The 14,058-nt window shown below is 50.0% G+C and overlaps 1 protein-coding gene across 1 annotated transcript in view; it reads left to right on the top strand.

Annotated features, from left to right (window-relative positions):
• The window catches only part of MMD2 (monocyte to macrophage differentiation associated 2), a 46,689-nt gene that overhangs the window by 25,639 nt on the left and 6,992 nt on the right, over positions 1 to 14,058 (top strand). Inside the window, exons 3-5 of the mRNA XM_039460365.2 lie at positions 4,686 to 4,846; positions 8,547 to 8,621; positions 12,939 to 13,040. Of these exons, the coding sequence (XP_039316299.2) occupies positions 4,686 to 4,846; positions 8,547 to 8,621; positions 12,939 to 13,040 (338 nt within the window). The remainder of the gene's footprint in view (positions 1 to 4,685; positions 4,847 to 8,546; positions 8,622 to 12,938; positions 13,041 to 14,058) is intronic.

Genomic DNA, 14,058 nt, shown 5'->3' with positions numbered 1-14,058 from the left:
GAGCTGAGATTGTGCCATTGCACTCCAGCCTGGGTGATAGAGCAAGACCGTGTCTCAAAAACAAACAAACAAAAAGAATCTTTGATGGCTCCCTAGTGCCTACGACAGCATCCTGTCACCATAGCAAGCTCCTAGCCCATCTGTCCATGCACCGCCCACTGCTATGCTCTTGCGCTCAGGCTCAGGCCCTTGAATCCCTCCATTTTCTAGATAGAAGGCATGACTCCACGCCTTTGCACATGCTGTTCCCGCTGCCTGGAATACTTGCCGTCTCCACTCCAGCTCTGCCTATGAAACCCTTTTCATCATTCATAAGCCTTGCTGAAATGTTCAGCAAAGCCTTCCCCTCTGCCCAGATGCTGGGAAGCTGAGCTGGTGCCTACCTCCCCAGCCAGCCTCACTGCCCACGCCATGCTAGCTGGAATGTACCAGTCCATTGCACATTCATTCAGCAAACAGTTCCTGGGTACCCTCAAGGCACCAGGCAGTGCTCCAGGCACTGGCGATGCAGACGTGAGTTCACACAGAATCCCTGCAGGGTTCTTTGGTATCTCAGGACATCTCAACATGCCTGGCACAGGGAGGTGCCCAGATAGTGTGTGTCTAAACCCCAACCCCACCTGTTAGACTCTGCGGGCTAAAAAGTAGTGGCTGGTGCTGATTTGAACTTAGTATGTGCCTGGGATCACGCTAAGTTCTTCCCCATAGTACCCAAGATCGTCTTGTTCTGTTACCCAGGCAGGAGTGTAGTGGTGTCATCTCAGCTCACTGCAACCTCCGCCTCCTGGGTTCAAGCAATTGTCCTCTCCTGCCTCAGCCTCCCAAGTAGCTGGGATTACAGGTGCCCACCACTGCGCCTGGCTGATTTTTGTATTTTTAGTAGAAACGGATTTCACCATATTGACCAGGCTGTTCTCAAACTCCTCCCGCCTCAGTTTCCCAAAGTCCTGGGATTACAGGCGTGAGCCGCCATGCCCAGTCCACACTGGGTTCTAAGTTTGTATTTTCTCAGCCAGTCCCTTTAGAGCAAGTGCTCTGCTGAGCAGAAGCTGGTTTTTACTGGCTCCGCTCTGAAGTCCCCTGCTGCGTGCATAGTAGAGGCTCGGAAAACATTTGAGAATGGCCACATGACTCCTCCTTTTGCAAGGAAGGAAACTGAGGCTTGGGTTAGAGAATTTGCCCAAAGCTGCAAGCTAATTCATCGACACAAGTCTGCAGAGCATCCCAGAAAGTGAAGCTCTAGCAAGCGAAGACCTGCTTTTCAATCCCAGCTCCATTATTTAGTGGCCCTGAGCCTCAGTTTTTTTATTTGTAGCATGAGCATCGGAAGAGCCACTCCCAAGGGTAGCCGTGAGTGTTGCTCAAGGCACCTTGCTGGCACAGTGTAGGCACATTGACAAGTGTGTTTCCTTTCCAGCACACTCTTCGGGAAAGAGGTGCTGAATTGGCCGGCCAGTGGCTCATGCCTGTAATCCCAGCACTTTGGGAGGCCGAGGTGGGCAGATCATAGTTCAAGACCAGCCTGGCCAACATGGTGAAACCCTGTTTCTACCAAAAATACAAAGATTAGCTGGGCATACTGGTGCGTGCCTGTAATCTCAGCTACTCAGGAGGCTGAGGCAGGAGAATTGCTTGAACCCAGGAGGTGGAGGTTACAATTGGCCAAGATCATGGCACTGTACTCCAGCGTGGGCGACAGAACAAGTCAGACTCAGTTTCAAAAAAAAAAAACCACCTGTAATCCCTGAATTGATCCTGCTGTCATACCTGGGAGAAGCTGTGAGGCTGGGGACAAAACCATGTTTATGATCTCCTCTGGGCACTGATGCTGTAAACACAGGCATATTCATAGTCCAGCAGGCTCCAGGAAGGGAGTAACTGAGTCACAGGTACCAGGACCCCGCTGTTAACTCATTCATTTATTGGATGCACCCTCAGTTAGCACCTATGGGCATAGGGTGAGGGCAGGGTGATGGGCATGGATCATTTCATTCCTGAGGACATGTCCTGTGCTCACAGTTTTGTGGAATGAATGAATGAGTGAGCAACTGAATGAATACCAGGCATGGTAGGTGATCGCAAAATAGCACAAAATAGGAGCTAGGTGCAGTGGCATATGTCTGTAGTCCCAGCTACTCCGGAGGCCAAGACAGGAGAATCACATGAGCCCAGGAGGTTGAGGCTGCAGTGAGCTATGATTGTGCCACTGCACTCCAGTCTGGGCAACAGAGTGAGACTCCATCTCTAAAAAATAAAATGAAATATTTTAAAATAGCACAAAACATAATTGGAATCTACAGCCTAATGAGAAGGATGTCGCCAAATTATGAAGTAGCATGAGATAGTTGCTATTATTTATTTAGTTTTTGAGATTGAGTCTTGCTGGGACTACAGGCATGTGCCACCATGCCTTGGTAATTTTTGTATTTTTAGTAGAGATGGGGTTTCACCCTGTTGCCCAGGCTGGTCTCAAACTCCTGGCCTTAAGTGATCCACCCACTTCAGCTTCCCAAAGTGCTGGGATTACAGGCACCGTGCCTGGCCAGTTGCTGTATATTTTTTAAGATGATATAATAAGATTAACTAAAGTGATTTTTTTTTTTTTTTTTTTTTTTCTGAGACAGAGTCTCGCTCTGTCACCCAGTCTGGAGTGTGGTGGTGTGATCTTGGCTAACTGCAACCTCCGCCTCCCAGGTTGAAGTGATTCTCCTGCCTCAGCCTCCTGAGTAGCTGGGACTACAGGTGCCTGCCACCACATCTACCTAATTTATGTATTTTTATTAGAGAGGGGGTTTCACCATGTTGGCCAGGCTAGTCTTGAACTCCCGACCTCAAGTGATCCTCTCACCTTGGCCTCCCAAAGTGCTGGGATTACAGGCATGAGCCGTCATGCCCGACCCCACTTGCCCACTTCTTCCCTCTTTAGGCTCTTCCAGCATTTCTTCCTTCCTTCCTTTCTTCCTGCCTACCAGCCTGTCTTCAGTATATATTTGTCTAGGTGCCCACCCTGTGCAGCTCAGGTTGTGTATGGGAAGTAATGATCAAGTAAGTCTATCATAGAAGATGTGGGGCTGCCAGGGAGAGAGGACACCAGGTGCGACAAGAACAGACAATAGAAGAGACCTCTGTCAGACAAAGGACAGAGTGGGTGCTCTTGCCAGAGTGATATTAACCAGCTCCTGAAGGATGACCGGGAGCTGGCCTCCCAGAGAGTTAAGGGAACAGCATGTGGAGGACAAGGGAACAGCACGTGCAGAGGCCCTGAGGCAGGAAAATGTTGGGACACTGGACGAAGGCCAGGAAGGCCAAGGCGTGGTGACCTGGGGCAGGGAGAGTAGGGAGAAGCAGAGTAGGAGGACTGGGCAGGGCCAGGCCATGGCCCTATAAAGGCAGCGGATTTGGGGATTCCATTCTCTACAGTGAATCCTGGCGGACCATCCACTATTTAAATCCTTTTGCAAGCTGAATTGTACCTGGGTGCCTGAGCTGCTCAGGGCTGGCCTCTGCCTTCAGGGCAGTCCAAGCAGGCGAGATCAGGACATCAGTGATGATGATGTGTCACATGTGACACCTCAGACTTCTCTGTGTGGTGGCCCAGGGAAGGGCTGGAGCGTGGTGGGGGCAGCTACTCCCTGGGACGTCGTCTTTGACTGTTTCATACATGAACCCCCTTTGAGAATCGAATCAAAGATCTAGACCCGCACTGTCCAGGTTGGCAGCCACTGGCCCACATGGCTGTTGAAATTGACACCTGAAGCTGGGCATGGTGGATCACGCCTGTTATCCCAGTCTTTTGAAGGCCAAGGTGAGAGGATTGCCTGAAGCCAGGAGTTCAAGACCAGCCTGGGCAATATAGCCAGACCTCGTCTCTATAAAAAAATGTTAAAACTGGCCAGTTGTGGTGGTGTGAACCTGTAATCCCAGCTACCTGGGAGGCCAAGGTGGGAGGATCACTTGAGCCCAGAAAATTGAGGCTGCAGTGAGCCGTGACTGAACCTCTGCACTCCAGCCTGGGTGAGGAGACAAGGCAGGAAGGCAGGGAGGGAGGGAGGGAGGAAGGAAGGAGAGAGGGAGGAGGGAGGGAAAGAAAGAGGAAAAGAGAATGAAAAGAAAGGAAAGGAAAGAAGAGGGGAAAGGGGAAAAGGGAATGAACGGTAAGTAAGAAGGAAGGCAGGGAGGGAGGAAGGAAGGGAGGGAGGGAAGGAGGAAGGGAGGGAGGGAGGAAGGGAGGGAGGGAGGGAGGAAGGGAGGGAGGAAGGAAGGGAGGGAGGGAGGAAGGGAGGGAGGAAGGAAGGAAGGGAGGGAGGGAAGGAGGAAGGGAGGGAGGGAGGGAGGGAGGGAGGAAGGAAGGAAGGGAGGGAGGGAAGGAGGAAGGAAGGAAGGGAGGGAGGGAAGGAGGAAGGGAGGGAGGAAGGGAGGGAGGGAGGGAGGGAGAGAAGGAGGAAGGGAGGGAGGGAGGGAGGAAGGAAGGAAGGAGGGGGGAGGGAAGGAAGGAGGGGGGAGGGAAGGAAAGAAATTTACACTTTAATCCATTAAAGTAAGATACAATGATTCTGCTCTTAAGTGGCACTGACCATGTATCAGCCAAGTGCATGACGTGGGGCAGCTCAGCCGGGGCAGGGGCGGAAGCCGTGCTCTGAGCTGGCCAGCTGCTGCACCTGTCCCCACTGTCCCCGCCCCTCCAGTTCTGGATCATCCCCAGCATCCTGGGCAGCTCCAACCTCTACTTCTTGTCGGACGACGACTGGGAGACCATCTCCGCCTGGATCTACGGCTTCGGCCTCTGCGGGCTCTTCGTGGTGTCCACCGTGTTCCACACCATCTCCTGGAAGAAGAGCCACCTCAGGTGCCTCCCGCACAGAGGACCCAGGCTGGGTGGGGACCTGGGGCGGGGGGGGCCCGCGACGGCCCCGGGGGTGAACCAGGACACCCAGTCTGCCTGGGGACATTCCCCGCTGAGCTGGGAAGGGCTGGGGTGGGCGACCCACGGGATGGCTTTGCAGAAGGCACAAGCCTTGCCTTATTTAGGCTGCAGTTGGGTCTCTTTTGGGCAGACCACCTCGCCTACAGGAGCCTGGTTTGCTCACTTCTTTTTTTTTTCTTTGAGATGGAGTCTCACTCTGTGGCCCAGGCTGGAGTGCGGTGGCCTGATCTCAGTTCACTGCAACCTCTGCCTCCTGGGTTCAAGCAATTCTCCTGCCTCAGCCTCCCAAGTAGCTGGGATTACAGGCACCCGCCACCATGCCTGGCTAATTTTTATGTTTGTTTTTGGTAGAGACAGGGTTTCACCATGTTGGCTAGGCTGGTCTCGAACTCCTGACCTTAGGTGGCCTGTCCACCTTGGCCTCCCAAAGTGCTGGGATTACAGGCATGAGCCACCACACTCCGCCAACTTTTTTTTTTTTTTTTTTGTGACAGAATTTCAATCTGTTGCCCAGGCTGTAGTGCAGTGGTGGTACAGTCTTGACTTACTGTAGCCTCCACCTCCAGGGCTCAAACGATCCTTCTGCCTCAGCCTCCTGAGGAGCTGAGACCACAGGTGTGTGCCATCACGCCTGGCTAATTTCTGTATTTGTTGAGAGATGGATTATGGGGTTTCACCATGTTGCCCAGGCTGGTCTCCAGCTCATGGACTCAAGCAATCCACCCGCCTCAGCCTCCCAAAGTGCTGGGGTTACAGGGATGAGCCTTTCTGCCTGGCTTGGTTTGCCTGCTTCTGAGAGGACCAAGAGAAAAGGCTTGCTGGCTGAGGCCGGCTCTCCTCCAGGCCTCGTTCCAGGCATGCTACAGGCGCCATTTTCTAATCTTTTCAATAACTCTGCAATGTAGGGATTAGAATCCCTGAGTTTTACGGTTTTGATTTTTTTTTTTTTTTTTTTTTTTTGAGATGAGGTCTCACTCTGCCTCCCAGGCTGGAGTGTGGTAGCATCATTTTGGTTCACTGCAGCTTCCACCTCCAGGGCTCAAGTGATCCTTCTATGTCAGCCTCCGGAGTAGCTGGGACTACAGGCATGCACCACCGCATCTAGCTAATTTTATTTATTTCTTGTAGAGATGGGGTTTTATCATGTTGCCCAGGCTGGTCTCGAACTCCTGGGCTCAAGCAATCTACCTCCTTGGCCTCCCAAAGTGCTGGGACTACAAGTATGAGCCACTGCACCCATCTAGTTTTGATATATATATGAAAAAAAAAAAAATACAGTGAAGCTGGGAGAGGTGGCTCATGCCTGTAATCCCAACATTTTGGGCGGCCGAGGTGGGAGAATCACTAGAGGTCAGGAATTTGAAACCAGCCTGGTCAACATGGTGAAATCTTGTCTCTACTAAAAATAAAAAAATTAGCCAGGCACAGTGGTGCACACCTGTAATCCCAGCTACTTGGGAGGATGAGGCACGAGTATTGCTTGAACCTGGTAGGCAGAGGTTGCAGTGAGCCAAGATGGTGCCAGTGCACTCCAGCCTGGGCAACAGAGCGAGACTCTGTCAAGAAGGAAGGAAGGAAGGAAGAAGGGAGGGAGGGAGGGAGGGAAGGAAGGAAGGAGAGAAAGAAAAGAAACCTTATTGCTGAAGGTGCATAGCAGCCAAATCCAACGCACGCTGACTCCGGGAATCCAGGCCCCCCATAAAGCTATATGCTGCCCCCTTTCATTTCTATGAAGATATGCAGTTGAGCCATGCATACAATCATTGGTCAAATTTGTTCAGGGCTGCACTTTGCTAGACAGAACCACGGTTGTGTTGGTCAGTGATTGCTGTGTAACAAAGTATCCCAGAGCATCATGGCTTAAATAACGAGGAACACTTATTCTCTCTCAAAGCCTCGGAGCGTTAGGAATTTGAGAGCTTTAGCTGTGTAGCTCCAGTTCATGGTGTCTCCTGTAGTCAGAGGTTGTCTGGGGCTGCTGTCAGCTGTCATCTAATGGCTTGACCGGCACTGGCGGGTCTAAGCCCACTCACATGGCTGGTGAGCTAGTTAGTGCTGGGTTGTGGTGTGGCTGTCTTCACAGCCACGTGGGAGCTTGTTTGCATCAAACTTAGCGACTTAATTAAACAAGGTGGAAGCTCTAATGTCTTTTATACTCTGGCTTCAGAAACTACACACCATCATTTCTGCAATGTCCTACTGGTTCCCTGAGTTAATCCTACTTTTTTTTTTGGGAGAGGAGGGTCCCAGAGTGTGAATATCAGGAGTGTGGCTTATTGTGCACCATTGCGGAGGCTGGCACCACACCAGTCCCATGTATTGAGGGTTACTGCTCATTATACAAAGTGAGGTCATCATAAAAATGGCTGGTGTTTATTGAGCACTTACTGTGTACTGTGCTATTAGCTAATTTAATCCTCCCCACAGCCCTATGTTGGCTTGCTGGCATCCTCTGTATTTACAGAGGAGGAAGCTGACACCTAGAGCGAATAGGTAACTTGTTCAAGGTTGTACACTCCTGAAGCGTAGAGCTGGAATTCAAACCCAGGCCTTCTGGCTCCAGAGCCTGGATTCCAGCTACTAAGTCCTTCTAACACAGAATGTCAGCTCCTAGACACTTTTGAGGAAGATATAATTTAGTAGTTTTTGATCTTTTTTTTTTGAGACAGGGTCTAGCTCTGTTTCCTAGACTGCAGTGCAGTGGCACAAACAAGCCTTACTGCAGCCTCAACCTCGAAGGCTCAAGAGATCCTCCTGCCTCAGCCTCCTGAGTAGCTGGGCCTACAGGTGCACACCATTATCCTGGCTGATCTTTTTAACTTTTAGTAGAGATGAGGTCTCACTGTGTTGCCCAGGCTGGTCTCCAACCCCTGAGCTCAAGCAATCTCCTGCCTCAGCCTCCCAAAGCACTGGAATTACAGGTGGGAGCCATTGCATCTTGCTGTTTTTACACTTTCTCCACAGAATTATTTCTCCATTTGAAATCTCTGGAAAAACCCCATATATAAAGCAGAAATCACAATGGCTCAGATTAAAGTAGGGGAGGATGGCGGGGCGTGGTGGCTCACGCCTGTAATCCCTGCACTTTGGGAGGCCAAGATGGGTGGATCACGAGGTCAGGAGTTCAAGACCAGCCTGGCCAACATAGTAAATACCAAAAATACAAAAATTACCCAGGTGTGGTGGTGGGCACCTGTAGTACCAGCTACTTATAAGGCTGAGGCAGGAGAATTGCTTGAACCCAGGAGGTGGATGTTGCAGTGAGTCGAGATCGTGCCACTGCACTCCAGCCTGGGATACAGAGTGAGACCTAGTCTCAAAAAAAAAAAGTGGGCAGGAGGGTATACGATCCTTACCTTCAGGGGTGCAAGGCCTTCAGTGGGACTCTCGAGGCAAGGTGTCTTCATGCAGCCTCTAGGGTGATAAGGAGCCTGGCTTGGGAGACCGCTGCCCTGGTCACTTACAGATGGGGATTCTGAGGCCCAAGGGGTCCTGGCTGGATAGAGGAGCCCAGCCCTGCTAACCTGTAGGCAAGCGTGATCAGCCCAGGGCACGGCTCTAGGGGTGCTGGCCCTTCCCTGCTGCACAAGGGCCGTGACCGCCGGCTTCTCTGCTGCCCTAGGATGGTGGAGCACTGTCTGCACATGTTCGACCGGATGGTCATCTATTTCTTCATAGCGGCCTCCTACGCACCCTGGTGAGTACCGTCCCGCCGCCCAGCAAACACTGAGTCCGTCCTTTTCATTGTTTGAGTTTATTTTTCTATTTGGCTGGGTAATATGTTGACTTGACACAGAGGAGTTAGAGGAAAAGCTTCCTGACACCCTTTTCTCCTTCCTGGAAGCAGCTACTTATACTCACTTTCTTTACCCACTTTCTTGTGTGTCTTTCTTGAGTTATTTTATGCAGAGAAAAGAAAAATATACTTTTTTTTTTTTTAGAATTCTGAGACAGAATCTCACTCTGTCACCCAGGCTGGAGTGCAGTGGCACAATCTCAGCTGACTGCAACCTCCGCCTCCCGGGTTCAAGTGATTCTCCTGCCTCAGCCTCCTGAGTAGCTGGGATTACAGGCGTCCATCACTATGCCTGGCTAATTTTTGTATTTTTAGTAGAGATGGGGTTTTGCCATGTTGGCCAGGCTGGTCTCAAACTGCTGACCTCAAATGATCTACCTGCCTTGGCCTCCCAAAGTGTTTGGATTGCAGGTGTGAGCCACTGTGCCCATCCAGAAAAGCAAATATTTACATGTAATATTTGTCTCTATATATACACATATGCATATTTGCAATAGACATATGCATATGGATATGTATATACATGTGTCTATATATACATATAAATATGTACACATGAATATGCATACATATATACTTATATTTATTAATATATATTTTATTTAATATGGCTTTTAAGTTTTTCATTGTTTTTTAGAGACAGGGTCTCACTCGTTGCCTGTGCTGGAGTGCCGTGTTGTGATCATAGCTCACTGCAGCCTCCAACTCCTGGGCTCAAGTCATTCTCCCACTTCAGCCTCCCAAGTAGCTGGGACTGCAGGTGCAAGCCACCATGCTTGGCCACTATTTTTATTTTTGCAGGGTCTCACTATGTAGCCCAGGCTGGTCTTGAACTGCTGGCCTCAAGCCATCCTCCTGCCTCTGCTTCAGCCTCCCAAAGTGTTGGAGTACAGGCATGAGCCATTGTGATGGTCACATTTTTTTTTTTTTTTTTTTTTTTTGAGACGGAGTTTCGCTCTTGTTACCCAGGCTGGAGTGCAATGGCACGATCTCGGCTCACCGCAACCTCCGCCTCCTGGGTTCAGGCAATTCTCCTGCCTCAGCCTCCTGAGTAGCTGGGATTACAGGCACGCGCCACCATGCCCAGCTAATTTTTTGTGTTGTTAGTAGAGACGGGGTTTCACCATGTTGACCAGGATGGTCTCGATCTCTTGACCTCGTGATCCACCTGCCTCGGCCTCCCAAAGTGCTGGGATTACAGGCTTGAGCCACCGTGCCCGGCCTGTGATGGTCACATTTTATAAATATGTGTTTATTTTATTTTTATTTTTTGTTTTGTTTTCGTTTTTGAGATGGAGTCTTGTTCTCTCCCTGAGGCTGGAGTGCAGTGGCTCAATCTTGGCTCACTGCTACCTCTGCCTCCCAGGTTCAAGCTATTCTCCTGCCTCAGCCTCCTGAGTAGCTGGGATTATAGGCGTGCACCACCACACCTGGCTAATTTTTGTATTTTTAGTAGAGACAGGGTTTCGCCAAGTTGGCCAGGCTGGTCTCAAACTCCTGACCTCAGGTGATCCGCCTGCCTCAGCCTCCCACAGTTCTAGGATTACAGGCGTGAACCACCACGCCTGGCCTGAATTTCTCTTCTTCAGCCCTGGCTGTGATTGATTGGGCACTGCCCTGTGCCAGGCCCTGTGCTGGTATCTGAGGGCATTGCGACAAACAAAAGCCCCAGCTTCCTCTCCTTGTGGGGAGAAAAAAAAAAAAAAAAAGAAAAAAAAAAACACTATTGAAAACCAAATACTGAAGGTTTTATATAATCAGGGAGAATACAGCCATTTTCAGAAAGCCAATATTAAAGCAATCAGAGAGAAGCTGATAAAAATGAAAGAGACCAATTCTTCAGGCTTCAAGACTGAAAAAATAAATTATTTGCAAAGTGAAAAAAACCAAGCTGGCTTCTGAATGTGGCCATAGCACCATTTAATGCTGACACACAGTGGAGACGCTTCTAATAATTTCCCAAAGATAGACTTCAGAGGAAACATCCATGTCACACATGAAAGAAGTCCAAGAGGCTGGGCGTGGTGGCTCATGCCTGTAATTCCAGCACTTTGGGAAGCCGAGGCGGGCAGATCACCTGAGGTCAGGAGTTCAAGATGGGCCTGGCCAACATGGCGAAACCCCGTCTCTACTAAAAATACCAGAAGTTAGCCAGGCATGGTGGTAGGCACCTGTAATCCCAGCTACTCTGGTGGCTAAGACAGGAGAATTGCTTGAATCTGGGAGGCAGAGATTTCAGTGAGCCAAGATCAAGCCATTGCACTCCAGTGCAGGCAACAAGAGCAAGACACCATCTAAAAAAAAAAGAAAGCCAAGAATACAGTACCCATGAGGAGTTTTTTAAAGAAACTAGTTGTGATGGCACGTGCCGGTAGTTCCAGCTACTCAGGAGACTGAGGCAGGCGGACTGCTTGAGCCCAGGAAGTCGAGGCTGCAGTGAGCTATGATTGTGCCACTGCACTCCGGCCTGGGGGATAAAGTGAGAACCTGTCTCTAAAAAAACGAACTAATAAAAAACCAGAAATATGTAATTTTAAAAATTCAACTTACTTTTCTTTCACCTGAGTGTTTTGTTCTTGTCGCCCAGGCTGGAGTGCAATGGAGCAAATCTGGCTCACTGCAGCCTCTGGCTCCCAGGTTCAACCAATTCTCCTGCATCAGCCTCCCAAGTAGCTGGGATTACAGGTGCATGCCACCACACCCAGCTAATTTTTGTGTTTTTAGCGGAGATGGGGTCTTGCCGTGTTGGCCAGGCTGGTCTGGAACTCCTGACCTTAGGTGATCGACCTGCTTTGCCCTCCCAAAGTGCTGGAATTACTGACATGAGCCACTGTGCCCAGCCGAAAACCCAATTTTCTTGTGCTTTACATAATTTATCTTCAGAGTCAAAGTGAATTTTACAGTGAAGAAACATTTGTTTGACGTTCAGGAAAATTTTTAGGCGTCCATTTTCTTCTTTTTTTTTTTTTTTTTTTTTTTTTTTTTTGAGACAGAGTTTCGCTCTTGTTACCCAGGCTGGAGTGCAATGGCGCGATCTTGGCTCACCGCAACCTCCGCCTCCTGGGTTCAGGCAATTCTTCTGCCTCAGCCTCCTGAGTAGCTGGGATTATAGGCACGCGCCACCATGCCCAGCTAATTTTTTGTATTTTTAGTAGAGACGGGGTTTCACCATGTTGACCAGGTTGGTCTCAATCTCTCGACCTTGTGATCCACCCGCCTTGGCCTCCCAAAGTGCTGGGATTACAGGCTTGAGCCACCGCGCCCGGCCCATTTTCTTCTTTTAAAGTCAAGTTTAAATTAAATGTAATACTTTTCACTAAAAATGATAAGTTCATTCTCACCCCTCTCCTTTCCCTTCATCCCATCCTATCCTTCTACCCAGTGGTCTATTTTTAGGTCTGCTTGGAAGGGTGTGTAGAATGATGTTCGCTGATGGTTATTTTGGGTAATGAGATGGGTTATTATTTTTTACCTTTAAACTTTTCGGTGTTCTTTAACTTCTTTATAGTGACAGACTCTGAGCAGGTCACTTTTTTTTGGCAGAAGTTTACATAAGACATTCTCATTTCAGAAATTCATTTCAGGGCAGGCCCAGTGGCTCACACCTATAATCCCAGCACTTTGGGAGGCCAAGGCAGCTTCCTGAGGTGGTGGGAGGCGGATCGCCTGAAGTCAGGAGTTCGAGACCAGCCTGGCCAACATGGTGAAACGCTGTTTCGACTGAAAATACAAAAATTAGCCAGGCATGGTAGTGGGCGCCTGTAATCCCAGCTACTCGGGAGGCTGAGGCAGGAGAATTGCTTGAATCTGGGAGGCAGAGGTTGCAGTGAGCTGAGATTGCGCCACTGCACTCCAGCCTGGGTGACAGAGTGAGACTCTTCCTCAAAATAAATAAATAAATAGTAAAATGACATAATAAAAGAAAACAGCATTGCCGGAACTGCAGTCACCAAGAATGCACAGTTGCCCTCCAAACAGGCTTTCCTTGTTCATAACCCCACCAGTGTGGGGCGCCCCTTACCTTTTCTCCTAGATATCAGTTTTGCTAATTTTCCTCTAACCATTGCTTGCTGTTTCAGTTTGTCTAGCGCCCTTTCTGCCTGTTCACCCGTCTTCCTGTGAGTGCCCCCGTCCCAGCCGTGAAGCCACAGGTGGCAGGGCTTCCCTGGGATCTTGGTGGGCCCCGCCTCAGGCCATGGCGTTGGCTCTCTCTCCCAGGCTGAACCTCCGGGAGCTGGGCCCCTGGGCCTCCCACATGCGCTGGCTGGTCTGGATTATGGCTTCTGTGGGCACCATCTATGTCTTTTTCTTCCACGAGCGGTAAGCTAGGCCTGGGGGCTTCAGGGAGGTGGGCTTCAAGGAGGCGGGATTCTTTTTTTTTTGTAAGAGATGCTTGGGCCTCCCCAGTGCTCCTGGGCACCTGAGAGCCCAGGATGATACCATAATCATGAGAGCCTAGCTCTGGCTGGCATGCCATTCAGGCTCAGGGATGGCCACCAAGTCTTGCAGCCCCTAGGGTCAACCTGAAGTTGTCAAAAAGACATCATAGATGGCCAGGCATGGTGGCCCACACCTGTAATCCCAGCAGTTTGGGAGGCCAAGGAGGGCAGATCACTTGAATTCAGGAGTTTGAGACCAGCCTGGCCAACATGGTGAAAACCTGTCTCTATTAAAAATACAAAAATGAGCCAGGCATGGTGGTAGGTGGTGGGTCCCAGTTACTCAAGAGGCTGAGGCAGGAGAATGGTTTGAACCTGGGAGGTGGAGGTTGCAGTGAGCCAAGATCTCACCACTGCACTCCAGCCTGGACCATAGAGTGAGACTCTTGTCTTAAAAAAAAAAAAAAAAAAAAAAATCATAGGTTTCTGGCCCCATTGAATGGGTGGGGGCTGGGGAGGGAGGTGTCACGTGCCACCTGTCCTTCTTAAACTATTAGCAGATCGTGGAGAGAGTTCCCGAAAGAGTCACACTCTCTGTATCCCCATACTGCCGAGTGATGGCGATGGAAATAATTCAGTGAGAAAGAAACAGGATAATAGAAGCCAAAGAGAATAACAGGCTTCTGCAGTCTCAGAGCCCAGAGCCTCTGGAAGTCATTTAGTCCAGGGACAGCAGAGAGGCTTCAGTTGCTGCAGCAGCCCAGCTCAATTGGAAGTGGCTGCTCCGGCCCTGTGGGAAGAGATGCTGGGATCGAATAGTGATGTCTGCCACAGGCTGAGCATCGGGAGTCCCCACGTGTGTGCTGTGCTCAATGTTTGCCATCCATGCTCTGGCTCCTGCATGCATTTTACAGAAGTGGAAACTGAGTCTCAGGGAGGGAAAGTGCCCCAAGGTCACA

The sequence above is a fragment of the Saimiri boliviensis genome, chromosome 20 (genome assembly GCF_048565385.1).
Source record: "Saimiri boliviensis isolate mSaiBol1 chromosome 20, mSaiBol1.pri, whole genome shotgun sequence".
In the NCBI taxonomy this organism is placed as follows: domain Eukaryota; kingdom Metazoa; phylum Chordata; class Mammalia; order Primates; family Cebidae; genus Saimiri; species Saimiri boliviensis.
Note: the sequence above shows the minus strand (reverse complement) of the source record. Positions and strands in the feature narration are given on the sequence as shown.